Source organism: Hirsutella rhossiliensis, assembly GCF_020360975.1.
Source record: "Hirsutella rhossiliensis strain HR02 chromosome Unknown scaffold00003, whole genome shotgun sequence".
In the NCBI taxonomy this organism is placed as follows: Eukaryota; Fungi; Ascomycota; class Sordariomycetes; order Hypocreales; family Ophiocordycipitaceae; genus Hirsutella; species Hirsutella rhossiliensis.
The window spans coordinates 2,920,906-2,938,562 of NW_025408669.1; the positions used below are offsets into that span (position 1 = coordinate 2,920,906).

At 57.3% G+C, this 17,657-nt stretch overlaps 3 protein-coding genes across 3 annotated transcripts; 1 reads left to right on the top strand and 2 right to left on the bottom strand.

Annotated features, from left to right (window-relative positions):
• Positions 1 to 725: 725 nt before the first annotated feature.
• On the bottom strand, positions 726 to 4,893 carry HRG_03334 (PIF1-like helicase domain-containing protein; the record flags this gene model as incomplete). Its single annotated transcript, XM_044861805.1, has 18 exons — positions 726 to 811; positions 860 to 1,016; positions 1,110 to 1,253; positions 1,308 to 1,463; positions 1,531 to 2,060; positions 2,106 to 2,168; positions 2,310 to 2,369; positions 2,491 to 2,548; positions 2,633 to 2,658; positions 2,701 to 2,753; positions 2,829 to 2,890; positions 2,935 to 3,240; positions 3,466 to 3,569; positions 3,628 to 3,857; positions 3,912 to 4,504; positions 4,595 to 4,623; positions 4,666 to 4,683; positions 4,782 to 4,893. The coding sequence occupies 18 exons, from the start codon at positions 4,891 to 4,893 to the stop codon at positions 726 to 728; spliced, it is 2,787 nt and encodes a 928-aa protein (XP_044722831.1).
• Positions 4,894 to 6,868: 1,975 nt separating this feature from the next.
• On the bottom strand, positions 6,869 to 8,293 carry HRG_03335 (uncharacterized protein; the record flags this gene model as incomplete). The annotated part of the gene is made up of 2 exons (XM_044861806.1): positions 6,869 to 7,769; positions 7,827 to 8,293. The coding sequence occupies 2 exons, from the start codon at positions 8,291 to 8,293 to the stop codon at positions 6,869 to 6,871; spliced, it is 1,368 nt and encodes a 455-aa protein (XP_044722832.1).
• A 3,485-nt stretch (positions 8,294 to 11,778) lies between these two features.
• Positions 11,779 to 17,278, top strand: HRG_03336 (PIF1-like helicase domain-containing protein; the record flags this gene model as incomplete). The annotated part of the gene is made up of 6 exons (XM_044861807.1): positions 11,779 to 13,608; positions 13,691 to 14,766; positions 14,833 to 15,292; positions 15,350 to 16,158; positions 16,213 to 16,831; positions 16,910 to 17,278. The coding sequence occupies 6 exons, from the start codon at positions 11,779 to 11,781 to the stop codon at positions 17,276 to 17,278; spliced, it is 5,163 nt and encodes a 1,720-aa protein (XP_044722833.1).
• Between the last annotated feature and the right edge of the window lie 379 nt (positions 17,279 to 17,657).

The following is a 17,657-nucleotide window of genomic DNA, read 5'->3' on the forward strand; positions in this document are numbered from 1 at the left end:
GCGGTTATAAGTTCAGGTTGACAAAGTTAGTAACGATCACGGCGACAAGAATACTCCAAGCCCCAACAAGAGCCTAGAAGCAGCCAAGACTCCGTATAACGTCAACCTCTCGCGAAGAGAGGGTGCAAGTGATGAATAGATTAAGTTCCTTGTCCTTAGATTCTTTCTCCTCTCTAACAAAAAGTGACTTCTTATAGTTCCCGTCACCTGTGGCTGCCTTGTGGTGGCGATGTCGCCACCCAGGCCGCCTAGATGACGTTGTCATCTAGAAGGTTCGATACCACCGCTTACCAACGACATTATTCATCCTTCTCAGTCACCTTTGCTAGAGTCAGCCCGACTAGGTAACCTTCGGACTTAGATCGTTAACCCGTTTTCACGACACAACCAGCTCAGGGTTCTTAATAGTGCAAACCGTTTACACTATTAGTCCGGACTGCTCGTCTTAAGTCTGGTTCGATCGTGTCAAAAGCAAATGATGAGAAATCTTAAAATACGTCGAACAGCTGTTAAGTTGCCAAGGCAATGGGCTTAACGGCTGAATATCCAGCCCGAAGGCTGAACATCGTATACCTGCAATTCGGCTTTCCCAAGGAGGGCCCCTAGAAACCCCCCTTTCGCCTGCAGCGGCCAACCAGCTATTTAAAACGCTTCCTAGCAGGCCCAGTCTAGCTATATACCCTATACCTCACCGCCCCTTTCCTGTAGCTTAGGGAAGACGACGTTTAGTCAAGATAAAGTGGTGGATACGGCGCATCGGTAAGCTGTTGAGCCTGACGGCGTTTTTGGTCAGCGAGGCGCATCTTCATCCCTATCTCATAGTTAGCCGTGAATGCAATACGTAGGAAATGCGCATAACCTTCCGTCGGCGCGTGGTTATAGAGGCTCTGACGATCGAAAGGCGCCTCAAGGAGTAAGCCTTGCAGCGACGTAACCCGTGATACAGCAACATAGCTAATACCGGCCTGGAAGTCGCGTGAAGCGAGGTCAGTAACTATTTGATCCTTCGTTAGGCTCTGGCATTTGTGAACAGTGATAGCAAAAGCCACCGTCAGGGGAAACTGCGTGCGAGCGCAGGTCTCGTTGCCCACTAGGAAATCACGCCTGACTGGGAGGATGGGTGAGATTTTCCTGCCCTCATTAGTTGTTAGATATGACGGTCCGTCGTAGCTGTCAAAGTCCACCATGATAACGGCTGGGGGGTCTTCCAATGGGTCGGCGCCTGCGTTCCAGGCGATATCGTATACAGTACCCTGAGCACCGTTAACTAGGCCAGCTGGCTGCCATAGGTTAGTAGTGAGCATTACCCTGGCGCCCTTGGCAACAGGGAACTTGTTAGATAGATTGCCAGCATTGTCGCTTGGTGCCTGTCCCGCGCCCTTGCCCTGATTCTTTGCCTCCACCTGTATTGCCGGGGCGTTGAGGTGCACCATATGCTCGTGGTTGTATTCGTTGACCCGGGCCTTTGAAATACACCCGCAAAGCGGTACTGAAGCTGTCAACCTCACCCTGCATTAGCCTAGCCTGTACCCGATTACTAAGGAGGTTCCAGGACGTTATAGACAACTTGACTTCACGCAGTTCCTGCAACGCCTGACGGAACTGGGCCTGATCATCGCCAACCTGGCGCTGTACCGTGATCAGGAAGACAGTGCGGTCAAACAACCGGTAGGCTACCTGCCCTTTCCTTTCCAACGAGGACAGGCCGGTTCTCGTCGAATACAGGGGCTTTTGCCGGACTGGTGGCAACTGGAAGAAATCGCCCACAAGCAAGACGCTCACACCACCAAAGAACTCGACTTTGCGCTGTGGAAAGGCCTGTCGCAAACGGGAATCGATCCGCGCGAGCTGCTCAAGCCCTAGCATGCTCTTTTCATCGATAACGAGGTATTTCACGTGCCGTAGGCGGGACTGAAGGGCGGCTGCGTCGGTTGGGGAAGGTCGGTAAAGGACCACCCACAGGAGGCGTAGCAACGAATGAATAGTGCTACCCTGTATCTGGTTACTCGCAACGCCTGTTGGCGCCACGCGGCAAATTGGGCTAGGATTCGGTAGGGCGGCTGCCTGAAGATGGGAGGAAAGCACCTTGATAAGGAATGACTTGCCTGTGCCACCACCACCATCAACGTGAAGAAGGATTTGAGTAGGATTTTGCGCCTGGAAGTGACCTATGAATGTGTCGTACACGAGCCGTTGTTGTGGGTTCAGCTCATCACGCCAGTGAGGGCCAAGGACCTCCACATTGTTGGCTACGGAGTGGCTAGCGATAAGGTCTTTCCAGTAGCCATCTCGAAGCTCCGGATAAGTACCCACATGCCGGGACCAGTCGTAATTGACGTCGATATCGCGGTGGCCAAGTATGTCAAGGTCTTCCTGGGTAAGGGGTGGTCAGGTAAAGGGCAGCCAGGCGAATCCAGTCTTCGTCATCAAATTCTTCCTCCACAGGCAGAGCCTCGTATTGATCCTCTTGAGGCTGTAATCGAGCCTCACTTGGCTGGCCGTAATGGTCATCATCGTGACTGTGATGCTGCCAACAATAGGAGAAGGCCTGAACGTGGGAACTAAAAAGCTGGCCGTCGAAAGTGAGGAGCTCATCGAGCCGGCGATGTGGGTGATTTAAAGTCAGCTTTACACGGCAGTAGTCTGGCCACTGCTGGCCTTCTGGATCAGCCTGATAGCGAGGAAAGTAAACCAACACACGGGGCCTGCCGTGGACGTTGCCTGGCTGCCATTGCTTCCACTTGGAAGGGTCTCTAGAGCGGAAATTCCAGAATTTGAGGAAGGAGACGTAAGTGAGGTCCGTTAGAGCTTCTGGGCGTTGACTGTACTTCTCGTAGACGTTGGGTGCCTCATCAACCTCATCGCCGTCAATGCGGAGGTAGCGGAATGCCTATCAGAATTACGGCAGTCAACGTATAGGCAGGTACCAGGAACCTCCTGTAACGGCAGGCCGAGGAGCAAGTGGCAAACCTCCTGCTTCGAGTAATCCCGCTCAGAAACTAGCTGATTTAGTAGCTTTGACGTAAAGGAAATCAGGGGGTTGTGGTCCTTAACCCGGGGCATCAGGGCCTTCCCAATCTGGGCAAAAGAATCGCTCTTCTTTTCTGACTTGGAGCAGTATTTTGCTGCGTAGTCGATCACCTGCTGTAGACTCGTGCAGGGCGAGACATCTGTATTGGCTAGCCACGCAACGGTAAGCAAGCGGTTATAGTGGTTAATCTGGCCATCGTTCCGCGCGCCCTAAAGCTCCAGTGCTTAGAGTGAGGAGCCTTGTCAAGGAGGCTAGTAGGCGCTGGCCGTGAGGAAATCCGAAGCGGCACTCCATCTGCTTGGTATGCTTGCTGAGGTGCATACAGTAGTTGTTACAGTGGTGGCGTTGCACGCGGTTGACTATCATCGATAGGAATTGAACGGTAAGGGGGTGTTGCAACAGATTAATGATCAGAGGTTTCCTTCTCCGGGTGCCTGTATGCGCCGAGGCTCCGGGTTGATAGCAGATATGTAATATCCCCAGATACGGGCGAATCGCTCGGGACCGATCATTGTCAGGATCCAAGTCTGGGTGGCCACTTAGCCAATATAGGCCATGGTGGTGACTGGAACCCCTGCCCTGCCACTCGTACCGACCCCAAAAGTCCGTTAGGTTGAACTTCCGCTTCAGGACAATAGCCCTAAGCAATGTATAGCGCTTATGGAAGTGGTAAGCGGCGATGTGGGCGTTGTCTCGCAGCAGTTGCCGGGACAGAGCAATCCGCGCCGCCTCGGGAGCTGCTTGCCACTCGTCGAATCGAGGCATATGACGGTATAGGGATTCCCAGTGGTAATCAGCTGCACTTACAGTAGCGAAGAGGCCGGGCCTGCCTAGATTATAGGCATATGCTTCCAACTCCTTCCTTTGCTTATACCAATACGGTCGGGTTCCCCTGATTACCGCTGCTTGGCGCGTGATCGACTGGATCAGGGCCTGAGCCTCCGGCTCGTCAGGCTCAGCCATCGCCTCCTCTAGGTCAGCGCGTGTAAGGGGTTGGCGGCGGCTGTCGCGTTGCCTGACAAAGTAGTCACTTCGCTTTCGGACCTGCGCGCGTAACAGCGTGTTGAGGGCGACGAAAGGCCACGTCTTATGGCGGGCAAAACGTCCATCACGCCATCTCATCGCATGGCCAAGGTAGTCCTGGTACGTGATGCTCCGTAGGCGAGGCTCCACGAAGTCGGCCTTGCCGTCAGGGTAGAGGGTGGGGAACGCGAGCGTTAACAGCGGCTGGGAACGGTTGAACTCGTTGATGGGGGTCCTGCGAATGGAAGGCAATGGCATCTGGTGGTGAGCCTGCGCGCTACGCGGCATGTACTCCAGATCAGCCATACGCTCAGGGTCAGGGGTACCGTTGAGAAATCTAGACTGCAAGGCGTTCAATTCGGTATCGGTAACCTGCAAATTCGGGATCGCTGATGCGTCGGCATCGCTAGGATCCTCATCCATAGCCTCCTCAACGGGGCCTTGGGGGACCTCGCCGTCAGGTATGTCAGCCACTTGGCTTGCAATGGAACCCACTATACTTCCATCAAGAGGAAGCCGGTGCAGGCGATCCTGGCTCACGACAATATCGCGATAGCCCGGTGGTGGCACTGCAGGTAATGCAGCCAGGTCAATAGGCATGAACGGCGTACCCGGAAATCGCGAGCAAACTGTTGCTGGAAGTGAGGGTCGCCTTCCATATTAGGAGGCCGTAGGAGCACGATATCTAGCTCCTGCGGTAGCACTGGGAGCTCTTCAAATAGCCTACCAACGTTGCGAAGAAAGTGGACAACGTGGCCTCGATATTTGTATTGAGCGCCGCGCACTTGTAGGACCTTGACGTGTACGTGAACCCTAGCAATGAGCATCTCCTCGACCATCGTTAGATCAGGTAGATTGCCGGGACTTCCCGAAGTCAAGGTTATTCGCGGCGCTAAAGAAGTAGGGCTCGTTAGGGGCTTTCTTCCTGTCTCGACCGATGCAGCGGCTGCATATTTTTAAGCGGTTTGGCTTCATATCAAACCAACGCTCCTGGCAGCGAGTGCAACTGTGCATCTTGTCGTCATTCAGGGCGGTATAGAACTCCCGCACAAGGGCCTGATCTTCCTCATTGAGGGCAGGCAAGTTAAGGTCACCTGTAAAAGGCGGATCAATACTCTGATCAAACAGTCGCACTTGAGGCTGTGTGCCTTGACGAGTATACCGGCCGCGGTGATGACCCTGTGGCAATAATGAAGGAGTGGTAGGAAGCGATTCCTGTGGTATAGGAGTGCCTTGCACAACAGGAGCTGTAGAAGCACTGTCTTGAATCGGCGTGCCCAGAACTACTGTTGGCAGGCCAGGGGTAGGGGGGATAGGGGAAAGTCCCTCGACAATGCTTGGGGTAGAAGGCCTCAGCGGAGGTCTAAGCATTCTCGAGGGCGCGGGCACCAGGCAACGGAGTAAATCAGGCGTCGTAGGCCGTAAGCCGTTCGCAGACGCAGGTATTGGTGCAGTCCGCCTTGGAGGCGTCAGGTTAGCTACTGCGTCGGTCCTCTTCGTGGCTCTGCGTGGCGATGGCCTCGAGGCGATATTCCGCATGGCGGCAAGGACGGCTCGGGATTCGGTTAACCGCTCCTTCGGCGTGCCCTACAGTTGGCACACTCTCTTGTAAACTTTGTAGGGTCCTTGACGCTTCGAAACTCGACTTCGGGCAGGTCTTGCTTGCAAGTACGACAGTTGCGGACTGCCGGGGGTGTATCGTTCTCCATCTGACCGTATATATATCCACCTCTTATCCACTTTGACTGCTAGATATCGCTCGGGCAGGAGGCTTTGCGAGGGCTTGGTGATGCTAGCAGAGCTGTCTGACGGTTGAGAGGTCCGAGACCGTGGTGGAGCTCGATAGGGAGTGTCTTTGAGGTAGTCGGCTCAGATCTGAATGATCTGGGAGGAAACTGCACTACCTGCCCGGGTAGGCCGGCTGCGGATGTGATTTGCGAACCTAGACACCGTTAGCAACTCGATGGGTTCGACAGATTCGACGGGAAAGGGAAGTAGAAGCGTGCGTATAAACCAACAAATTGATTGCGTTGAAGAAAAGAACAACTGAAAGCTGTCGGCGAGCTCTCGAGAGCTCGCTAGTTACCTAGTCAACGCTCAGGGGTTTGTGGTGGGCCTTCATTTGGTGGCGTTATCAGCCGACCAATTCGTTCACGAGTTGAGGACAGGGGAGGCCAAGTAGCCAATCAGAACAGGGTTTATGCTCTTCTTTTTGACTGAATAAACGCCCTTCGGGCTGAATTAGTAGGACGCAATACGGGTGGAAGGCTCGCCAGCCGCGGCTCGCGCAAAGACGCCTTTCGGAACGAAATTGGCGACAGGAGAAAGTTGGCGACAGGAGAGAGTTGGCGATAGGAGATAGGAGACAGGAGAAGTGAAAGGGAGACAGGAGAAGTGAAAGGGAGACAGGAGAAGTGAAAGGAAGACAGGAAGACGAGTGAGGTCGAGAAACGAGATAGGGTGAGAGACGTAGAGCATTATCGTGAGTGAAACCGAGACAGAGCGGAGGGGAGGCAGGCTAGGCCGCTGGAGGGAGATTTTTCTTTGCAAAGGTGCAAAGGGCGTAGAGAGACGGCAGGGTTGAAGAGATATGTGGGTGGGTAATGCATGTCTGGGCGAGTGGAAGGCTCAGAGGATTTACAGGTGCTATAAGTCGTAGATATAATCAAAATAAGGAGTATATTGGGGAAGTTTTGACTCGATTGTCTTTGTGAAAAGGAGAACAAGAGAAGAGACTGTGTTATTCGAGCCTTTGGCACTTGAGTTTGAGGATAATGAAACATGTTGTCATGTTGTATTGTTTCGTTTGTTGCTTTATAGAAAATTCTTGGGCGGACGTCGGGCGCGGAGCGGTCGGGAAGAGATGGACGCGGGAGGTCTGATAGAGCCAGAGGCGGATGTGCCTGGGTGATTGAATGGTTCGGTGTCCGTCTCTGACTCTGCGGGGTCTTCCGGGGACAGAAAGGAGGAAGTGTCGGATTTGGCGGAGTCTTGACCATCACAGGCGGTGATTATGGTGGAAGTTTCGGGAGAAAGTCGCGGTCTCTTGGTTGGGGTTTGGTAGGGATCGGGCAATGACCGACTTGATGTCAGTATAAGGGGATTGACTGGGCTAGATGCAGGCGGCGTGGGGGAGGCGGGGGTTTGGGCGGCCTTGCGCTTTTTGGTAGATGTAAACCTTGCCAACGCATCGCTATAGTCCGAGGGATTGCCGACCCTGCCCTTGGGTGTCGTCGGTAGTAGTTGTGTCGCAGAAGCCTGGTTGGACATGGCCCTGTCGAGGAAAGTCCACGTATCGGGGACGACGATGAAGATATAGTCTTGGTCGAAAGCCGGGGCATGTTTCATGATCTGGTGATCCAGTAAGCCGGTGATTTTGCCCGTACAAGTGAAGAGAGCGTTCGGCTGGAATTGGCTGTCGTGCCTCTCGGTCATCTTCTTGCATAGAGAGGTCCAAGGATTGGCGTGAACGGGGAAGATGACGAAAACTTGGAAGGGGTGAAAGCCCTTGAAGGGTGTTTTGCCGGGAATCCCAGGACAAATATAGGTGGAGAGTTGGACAAAGCCGCAGCACCTCAGCTGGCTGTCGTCAAGGGCCGCAGCCGAGTTTCCATGCAGGAGGTCGCGGCCGGAGCCGATGACAGGTCCCGTGAAGGAGACAATCGGTTGTATCGTTGGGAAAGCACCCACCGAGTTGAGGGTGCGAGTGACGACTCTGCGGATATCGTCAGGGAGGGTAGTGGCGACAGAGAGGTTTGGAGAATAGACTTACGGTTGGTAGCTGTGATCGCGGACTATAAGCGCGGGGACGGTGTATTCTGTGATGTTATCATCGTCCGACTCCAAGCCATCACGTCGCTCGATTTCCCACGTCAGGGCAAAGGGATGAACACGGCCGACCATAAAGAACCATTGCTCAGTCCATTCGGAGGGGATTATCTGTTGGTTGTATATGGAAATATTAAGGCTGAAGAAGATGCAGGTCGATGGACTGTCAGTATCTGACCGGATTGCTGCGTACTCTGGAGTCGACAGCCATAAGGGCGTCGGAAGGAAGACTCTCGCTAGGGTTTCTGCGTTGAGCCCTTTGATACGATGCTCATTCTGGTAGGCGAACCTAGACGGACAGCCGGGCTGGACAAAGGCCATCATAGACATGTCGGCGCCAGCATTTTTCTGGCTGTCAAGAGGTTGCCGCGGGGAGGACGAGCTATCGATGTCGAGCTGGGAGGCCGACATCGTGAGAACATGGCAGATGTGGTCACCGTAGAAGTGTAAAGGAGGGGTTACGCAGAGTAGAGGTAGGCATCCTATAAAGCGGGCTTTCTTGCTGGTCGAAAGAGGGTTCGCGGCTAGGGTCGGGGAGACTTAAGAGTCAGTGAATGTTACGCAGGTGATAGGTCAGAGGCGGGGGTTTGCGGGAATGAGCTGGCAAGGTGTCCCGAACAGTCTCGGCCATCCGTTTCTGTGGTCGTGAGTAAAGAAGGCAGCCGGGGGTTGGAAGTTGAGTAGGGGTGACGGTTATGTTGGGAGAAATCGGCGGTCGGCGAACGGTAAGGTTAGGGTGGGCAGTCTGCGGAAAAAGAAAGTCCAGTAGTACCCTTGGGTGTCATCGTTTCCATGGAGTAGATAGCAAAGGCGGGCAATAACGAATGAGAGCGAAAGAAAGAAAGAGGTTATGGTAGTATTGCAGGGTTCCCTTTTTTGGCGGTCGTCGGTAGTTGGATGGGCATTGCGTGCGGCTGAGCGAGGCGGGTGTGTGTATGTATGTGTATTTCACCCGGAGGATTTCTCCTATAGGGCCTAGACGTAAAAGCTACTGACATTTCAATACATTAATGCGTAACACCTTAAGCCCCACGGGTCAGCATACGCTACACCAACCTCGCCGCTACTCTCTCCGTGACAGGCCTGCTTGAAGGCCAATTTCTCCAAGTGTTCAGCGTCCTACCTTCAGCAGCTGAAGCGCGGTCTGTCGAAATCCGAAGTCGAATACCTGTGTGTTAGTATTGTTGAAGGTTAGTGCCATAATCGATCCTAAGTGGATTCTCACTTCCGCTGCTTAGTCCGAAGGGCCAGACGCTGCCTGCGTCTCATCCCCAGGGTTCCGCGCCCGACAGTTCCGGCTGTACGATTCGTGTGGTCCACCGCAGGGCACGCACTTTGGCACTGTCTCCTTGCATTCTCTGTGGTGATGTTCTGCTTTCGCGCATCTGCCACATCTTTGCGGCTTCTTGCATGAAAACGCCTTGTGTCCCATCTCTTGACAGTTGAAGCACTGAATCGGTCCTACGCGGCGTAGCGAGGCGGGTGCCGACCGTGTCGAGTCTACTATTGAGACACGGTGAAGGGGGGGATATGTGGGGTCGATCTGAGGAGGATGCGAGTTGGTCACGAGAAGTCTCCAAGAGTTTTTGCAAGTCGAGACTCCGGTGCCCAGCGACTACAAGAGGAGACGCAGGGAGATTCTGGTTTATCGTTTTAGCATTAAGGCCGTTGATGCGACATTGGTGCTGGCGAGGGAGCAAACCTAGACGGGAAATCCGGCTGCACGAGGGACATCATGGACACGTTATCGCCGGCAGCCTTTTGGCTGTTGCTCGACGAGGCGGATTGGCAGATACCGATGGAGAAACTGATGCGCAAGGTGGGTAGGATGGTGTTGGAAGGGCTGGGGAGTATTGTTTGAATTGTGCGGCAGGCGGTTGGCGCGGCCACCCCCATGCGCCGGAGGTTGGCAGTAGCCAGGGATTCGCTGGAGTGCGCAAAAGAGAGCACGGCGAGGGAGGGGCCGCTTTTGACAAAGTTGGGGTAGCAGGTCGCATGTGGAGACGAGCCGAGGGTCGGGACGGTGGACGCACATAGGGAGGGTAATGGGGGGATTATAAAGGGGTAGTATTGCATCGCCTCGGTACCATAGGAAGCATTATAAGGGAAGAAACGCCACGGCCATGAGAGAGTAGTGATCGTTAGGAAGCTTCCCATTCGGAAGAAGTAGTGTCGTCAACAAGCGAGATTATCCAAGTGGAAGTGCTCCGGAGCCAAAGCTTCATGGCCTGTTGCCAATCTACGCTAGTCGACGTCGAGGAGGCAGCAGCATGGCGGACAGTCCTGCAGGGAAGCTAAGCGAGGCCGTTACTCACCCTGGAGCCTGTTCGTTGTCGGTCGAGGATGGAGAAGAGGGTGGGAAAGTGAGCCGGTCGGGTTCGGGGCTCGGAGATGGTGCGACAGGGGCCGGCGTGGATGCGGTGGCAGCTTCTGAAAGGGGGCACAGAGCACGGAGGGAGAGACTGGGACGGTTGCCAAGATACGAATCACGGTGGAATGCGGCATCAACGTTCCGGCCGATTCAGCCTATGACACCTGCGGTTGACGACACCGCATGGAGACAGTATGCGGAAGCAATTGCGAGGTCGTTGCCGAGAAGACCGCCACGAGGCGGTTTGCGGTCAAACAGAGGACGGAAGTTCCATAATACGGTTAGCAGCGAACGTTCCTCGCAACATCGGCCACTGGGTCCGCTTCCGAGGCTCCTGTTGCCTAGGGAACGTGGAGGTATGGGGGGAGCGGACCCTGATCGTCCGCGCCTTCATCGGCCCTTTTTGCCTCAGAAGGGAGGTCCAGAAGATGAGGAGCAGCGTGTTACGGCGGCGGCTGGCGATGTCTCGAGTGTTCATTCGAAAAAGGTACCGAAGCTTCGATCTATCCAGCCCAAGGAACCGGTATTCGACAGCTTAAGAGAAAACGAGCAATTAGCAGCAGCGATTGCGTCTGGTTTGCCCAAGCGCCGCCGGGGACGGAGTTGGCGGGTAAAAGGAGTACCGAGCCGCAGGGGCGTCTCCAACGCAGCAGGTACGGCGCAACATCCGGGGTCGCCGTCTCCTGTGGGGAATAGTGGTGCAGACGCGGGTGTGGACGATGACGCGGCAGAGCCAGCGGACGCTTCGCCGAGCGGACGGAGGCTGCAACAAAGGGAGGTGGGCGGCTCATCGCGGGCGGAGGTTGCGGAGCCCGTGCTGTTTGACCGGCAGCGTTTGCCCCAGCAGGGTCGAAGAGAGTACCGGAAGGGGCAGAGACTCATTGAATTACGGCTTCGCCACGAGCCGGAGGGCGTGTCGGGGGGGGATGCGCCCGTTGTCGGACAGTCGTCGCCAAAGCTGGCGGATCCGACGGCCTGTGAAGAAGCGAATCAGCCGACCAGAGAGGAAATCACGGATCCGGGGCAACCCCGGAGGCGGCAGAAGAGAGGCCGTCTTCCTAGCAGGGACGGGCGCCCGAGAAAAGAGGTTCGAAGTGGAGTCGGAAGGGGGAGGAGACGGGAGCTGCAGGCGGAAGAGCTGGCGACTGTGCTGCGCGTTTTGGAGGAAGACTTTGCCATGAAGGAGAGCTTGTCCAACAGTCAGATGTGGTGCAAGCCAATACCGCGCGAGAGGGAGGTGTCGACGGTGCGAGATTTTTATCAGGCGTTCCACGATGCGAGCACGCTGCCGATACGGACCTGCATGCTGTGCTACCGCAAGTGTACGAGAAAAGACTTGAGGGAGATTACATGGGGTCAATGGGTGTCAAGCTGCGTCCCAAAGGGCGGTCGCTCCCCATTTTCATGCCGGAGCTGCTTTCGCGAGGGCGAGTCCGTGTCGGCGTGTGCCGAGTGTGGCCGATGCCTGGCGCGCGGGAGCCTGTCGCCGGCGGCCCATCTTCACAGTCGCCTTGGCTGTGAGCACATGTTCCCCGATGAGCTTAAGGGACTCACGCCGGTCGAAGAGAAGCTCATCTCGCTGAACTCGTGTTACGGGGTTGTCACGAGGTATAGCATCCCGGGCGGGCAGAGGCAGGCCGTGAGGTATCCGAGGCATGTCAAGGGCCACATCACGGTGTTTCCGAACAACGTGCAGGAGCTGGCAACTAAAGTGCTCCCGCACCCTCTTCTGCAAGCACTGGACGAGATCCATGTTTCGTGGCAGGGCGCGGAGAAGCCGGCACCGAGCGACCTGTCGAGTCTGTTGTCGGTGAGGCGGCGGGTCGTGGGGAGGGCGCTTGTTTGGCTGAAGAGGAACAACCCCCACTACGCCGAGATCGAGATCGACGCGGCGGAAATGGAGAGCTGGGGTGACCCGATTCACGGGGTGCCGGCGTTGGTGTACGATCGCATGGAGCGGAACGAGCCGTCTGCATGGGAGAAGACGCGAACGGCACACGTTGTGCCGCCCACGGAGCGCGCCATGGACGACGAGGGGTCGGTAGAGATCGACCAACTCTTCGCGCTGCTCAACCAAAGGCAAGAGACAGACGGCGAGGCTGAAGGGCAGGGGCCTAACGAAGAAGGTGCGGATCGCGTTGGAATTGGCGCTGGCCCTGATCAGAACGTTCCAGCGATCAACGAGGTGACGTCCTCTGCCATGTTTGCACTGGACGGACCGCCAGGCGTGGTAGATGTCGAGAAGCTGCGGTTTGCCTGCGACGCCATTGGTGAGGGTGCCGACGAGAGCCGTGCAGGCCCGAGAACGTGGGTCGGATGCTCGGCGGCGGGGGCTCGGGGGCGTGGCAACGATGGCTGTGAGCCATACATCCGAGTCTCGCGGGGGGACGAATTCGCCGATTCCTTCGAGACGTTCTTCTTCGCCCGAACGTTCCCGACCCTGTTCCCATTTGGCGTTGGGGGACCAAGGCTGCTTGAAGAGACCATGGTCGAGGTCGGGAAGGCCACCGCCGACTTGCGAGGTAGGGCTGTCGAGGCAGAGGCGGCTGCGCGAGACTCCGTATCCTCTCGAAGCTTGAACCTTCGGGTGTGGGCCGACATAGTGCTCCGGCGCCATGGTGGCCGATTCGCGTTGCACCACATCTTTGCATTTCTTGTCTTCAACATGGGGGTGCGATCGCGGAACCGCCGCGTTAGCATGCTGAGTGTGACGAGGAGGAACTTCCGCATGGTAGAACGCATTGTTCGCTCGATGACCGCAGAGAGGTTAGCCGCGGCGAGGGTCGAGTTGGAGAGCTCGGGCAAGACGACCGACGATGGCGTGAAGGAGCTTCTCAGGAGCCTGTCGCTGTACGGCCACCGGCAGCCCATGTCCAGGGAGGTCCGGCTCAATATGCGGCGGAAAATCCAGTCGCTCATCGTTGGCTACGGCGTGCCGGCCATCTGGTTCACCATCAACCCGAATGACATTACGAACCCGGTGAAGCTGCGACTGGCGGCATACCGCACTCGCGATCCCGACGCGGCCGAGGAGTTCCTAGAAGGCCTTGGAAGTGCGTACAAGCGGACGCGGCTGGCGATATCGGATCCCATGAGCTCCGCCGTATTCTTCCACCGGGAGATGAAGCTGTTCTTCGATCACTACGTGAAAGTCGGGGCAGAGTCGGTGTTCGGGCGCATCAGCAAGTACTACGGCGCCGTGGAGACCAACGAACGAGGGGCGCTTCATGTCCACGGCTTGCTCTGGTTGCAGGGAAACGCGCATCTCAGCTCGATGCTGGCCGACATCCACGGGGAGGATCAGGCGGCGTATCGCGAGCGAATCATGCGATACGTCGATAGTGTCTTCTCCGAGGTAAGCGTACCTAGGATGTGTCACCGATGGCCTGAATTGCTCGTCCGATGGACAAACGGGGCCAGGCTGACGTGCAACATAGGATCTGGACCAGGAAGGATTCTGCGCCGTGCAAGCGGAGCGATCTGTGACAGCCGATATTTCCTCCCTGCTGAACAACACCGAGCAGTTTTCGGCCGCCTTTGACGAGGAGGCCAACTTCTGTGCCGGCGCGACACAGGTTCACACGCATAGCCCGACCTGTGTCAAGTATTCCTTGGGCAAAGGAGCGCGGAAAGGGAATCTATGCCGGTTCAAGGCTCCATGGAGGTTGATCGACAAGACCGCCATCACGGCAGACGGGGTGCTGCAGATCCGGAGGAGTCACAGCATGGTCAATCGATGGAACAAGGCCGTCGCTGTGGGGCTCCGGCACAACCACGACATTTCCTTCATTGCGACGCAGCGCAAGACCATGGCCCTTATATATTATGTCACGAATTACGCGACCAAGGTGGAAGACCCGGTGTGGAAGCGTGTGGCGGCCGCGGCCGAGCTCCTGGCCGCCTCGACGGATGACGGCGCGGGCAATGGAGGACGGGACGGCGGTGGAGGTGCTGTTGGCGACGACGCCGCCAAGGGGAACAGGACCCGACAGTTCTTGATGAGGGTGGCGAATCGCGTGTTCACGGACCGTCCGCTTTCGCAGGTCGAGGTCATCGCTCATCTTCTGGGATATCCGGCCGAGTTCACCAACAGCAGCGCCTGGGCGTACCTGAACACATCTCTGCTGTACTGGGAAGTCTTTCGACGGTGGCCGCATCTCCGGCAAGCAAGTGGCGCGGCGGACACAGACGATATTCTGGATGAGTCGGTCGTCGTCGTCGAAGAAGCAGGCCTGAGGATCTCCCACGTCGAGGCGTACCAGCACCGGGGAGAGCTCCTGCGGGGGCTATGCTTATACGACTACATATCGCTCGTGAGACTAAAACGCATCTGCAAGGAGGCGGCGAGCTGTGCGGCCTGGGGGGAGGTGGCCTTCGAGGATGGATGGGCGCCGGGAGGAAAAGGCTGGGTCCAGGTGCTCAGGCGGCCGGGCAAGCATGCTACCGTCTGCCTCGATGGCTACCTAAGCAAGGACTTCGGCGACGACGACGACGACGAGTCGTGCCACCGGAGGTGTGTATAGCAACTGCTCTCCCGGCAGGCATCATTGGAGAGGCTAATCCGCCCCCCCTTTTCAAGGGCAGCCGTGCAGCATCTTGCATTATTCGTGCCGTGGGAGTCCTTCCTGTGCGAAGAAACGGGCGAGATCAATGGCATCTGGGAGCGGGCGCGAGAGGCGCTGGCTCGGAGAATATCATGTCTCGTCGACAACGTGCAGCTGCTTCGACGGTCAGCCGAAGACGCAAAACGCGACGCCAAGCAATGGGCGGCCTCATCCGGCGATGGCGACTCCACGGTCACACACGTCGAGGAGGGCGAGACAGGCGGGGCGGGCGCAGAATCTGCGGCGACGTATCAGCCCAACAACATCGGAGACGCAACCCGGCTGATCGACGTGGTCCGAGGCGCAGTGGGCACGAATCAAGCGACGGCCAAGTCGCCGGAGCTCATGGCGTTGATGCAGCAGCTCTGTCGGTTTCATCAATCGGCGCTGTGCTCAACGGCCGAGCTCGAGGCCACCGTGATTCCCGAGCAAGGGGTGAGGCGCATAAGCATGCCAGGGAGGGTATTTTCGGGGGCCGCACTACCACCGCAGAATCAGGTCAAGGCTATCAAGTCGCAGCAGATAAGTGCGTCGAGGGAGAGGGAGAGAATGATCCAAGGCGTACAAACCACACCCACGGTCCGGGAAAGCGACCGCCGAGTTGCGTTGCGGCGGGTGATGACCGGCTTCGGGGAGGACGACATCGAAGTGACGATGGCCGACTCCGACGAGACGGCTAGCGACGCAGAAGCGGGAATGCGCGTCCAGCTTGGCCCATCAACTTCCTTCCTCGCGGCGGGCAGGAAGCTGGCAACACGGCTGACGCTGAACAAGAGGCAGTCAATCGCGTTCCTACTAATATGCCGCCGGCTCGATTTGATGCGACAAACGGATAGGGGCGATGTCGGCCAGCTGTGCCAGTTCGTCGGCGGCGAGGGGGGTACCGGCAAGTCGCGAATCATTGGGGCACTCGTCGAGTTGTTCAGAAGGAAGAGCATTTCGAATCGTCTGCTGATCACGGCGACGTCAGGGACTGCCGCAGCGCAGATCAACGGAATCACGATCCACTCCGCCTGCGGGTTCACCAAAGACCAAGGGGCGGGCGGCGCGAACAAGGCCAAGGACCTTGACGGGGTGCGGCTGCCGAAACAGGCGGAGCGGTTCATCCACGGCCAGTCTCGAATGGATTGGCAGGAGAAGGAGGTGCTGGTCATCGACGAGGTGAGCATGCTCGGAGCGCGTACGCTGCACGCCGTAAACGAGCAGCTCCGCCGGCTTCGAGGATCGCAGGAAGACTTCGGGGGGATCCCCATCGTCCTCTTCTTCGGAGACTTTCAGCAGTTCCGGCCGGTCCAAGAGAGGTCGATCCTCCTGCCTAGCGCGGCCATCTCGTGGGACGAGGACAACTCGTTCAGGGCCGAGCAGCGTCACCAGCACGACAAAGCGCACGCGCTGTGGAAGAGGTTCACGACGGTCGTCATGCTGGACGAGCAGATGCGCGCCGCCGGCGACCGGGAGCTGCAGAGGCTGCTGAAGCGGATCCGTCTAGGCGTGCAGGACCGCACGGACCTGGACCTCCTCAACTCAAGGTGCTACCGGGAGGGTAGGCGGATCCCTTGGGAAACGGGCATCACCGTGGTGACGCCGCTCAATAGGAACCGGTGGAACCTAAACATGGAGGCGAGCTTGGCGTTCCGGGTCCAGCGGCGGTCAATGATGCGCATCTTCATCTCCGAGCACAGGTGGAAGGAGGAGCTGCCGACGGAGGAAGAAGCGATCATGATGCTCAACCAGGGCGACGATAGCGAGATCCCGGTGCCGGCCGTCTTCATGTTCGCGCCCGGGATGCCGGTCGTCGTGAACCACAACACCCATCAGGGGCTGAAGCTGGTAAACGGCGCCAGCTATTCGGCGGTTGAGGTCATCATCGACAAGGCGTACCCGGGGCATCGGATCTCAGCCGACATGACGATCCACTTCGGGCCGCCGGCAGGGATAATTTTGGAATCGGCGACGACAAGGGACCTCCACTTCGTCGGCATGCCGCCGGGCACGATCTTGTTGACGCCGATGAGCGTCAGGATATATCGCCAGAGAAAGCGGCCGTGGCAGCGGAACGATGTCAGCCGGAAGGGTTTGCCGTGCGCAGCAGCCTTCGCGTGCACAGACTACAAGGTGCAGGGCAGGACGCTGGAGCGCGTGGCCCTTGAGCTGCGAGGGACACGGACGACGAACATCGATGGAATGCGCGTGGCCGCGCAGTGTGACCCGTACAGCTTGTACGTGCAGCTATCGCGCTGCCGAACGCTTGACGGCATCATGCTCGTGTCCAAGGTGCGGGAGAGAGACTTAGTGGGCAACCGGGTTCCCGTGGATATGACTGCCGCACAGGCCAGGCTCGAGGTACTGAGCGAGAGGACTGTTGAGGAGGCGTCACGCTGGTTAGCTGAAGAGTCAAGGCGACGGCGCCGGGCGACGTGATGAGGGACGAGGAAGCGCCGCAGGGGGAAACGGGGGGCCAATGACATGATGACGTGACAACGGAAGTAGCCGGCCATAAGGATCACGGGCAAAAGAGGGGGGGGGAGGGCAGCAGCGACCAACGACGAGGCAGGCAAGGAAGGAAGCGCCGACGACCAATCACAAGGGATCTTTTACCGGGATTACCGGAAGAGGAGAAAATTCGTGAGCCAATCGTTTTGGGGGGAGGACGGAGTTTGGCGTTTTTTCCCCGCGCGCTAATGAAGGCCTTTCGTTCCTCAAAGGCAAGAAGCCTTTCGTTCCTCAAGGCATCAGGAGGCGGGAAAGACGGGGGGAAAAAACTTTGGTGGGGGGGGGGAGGGCTCGCAGGGTAAGAAGA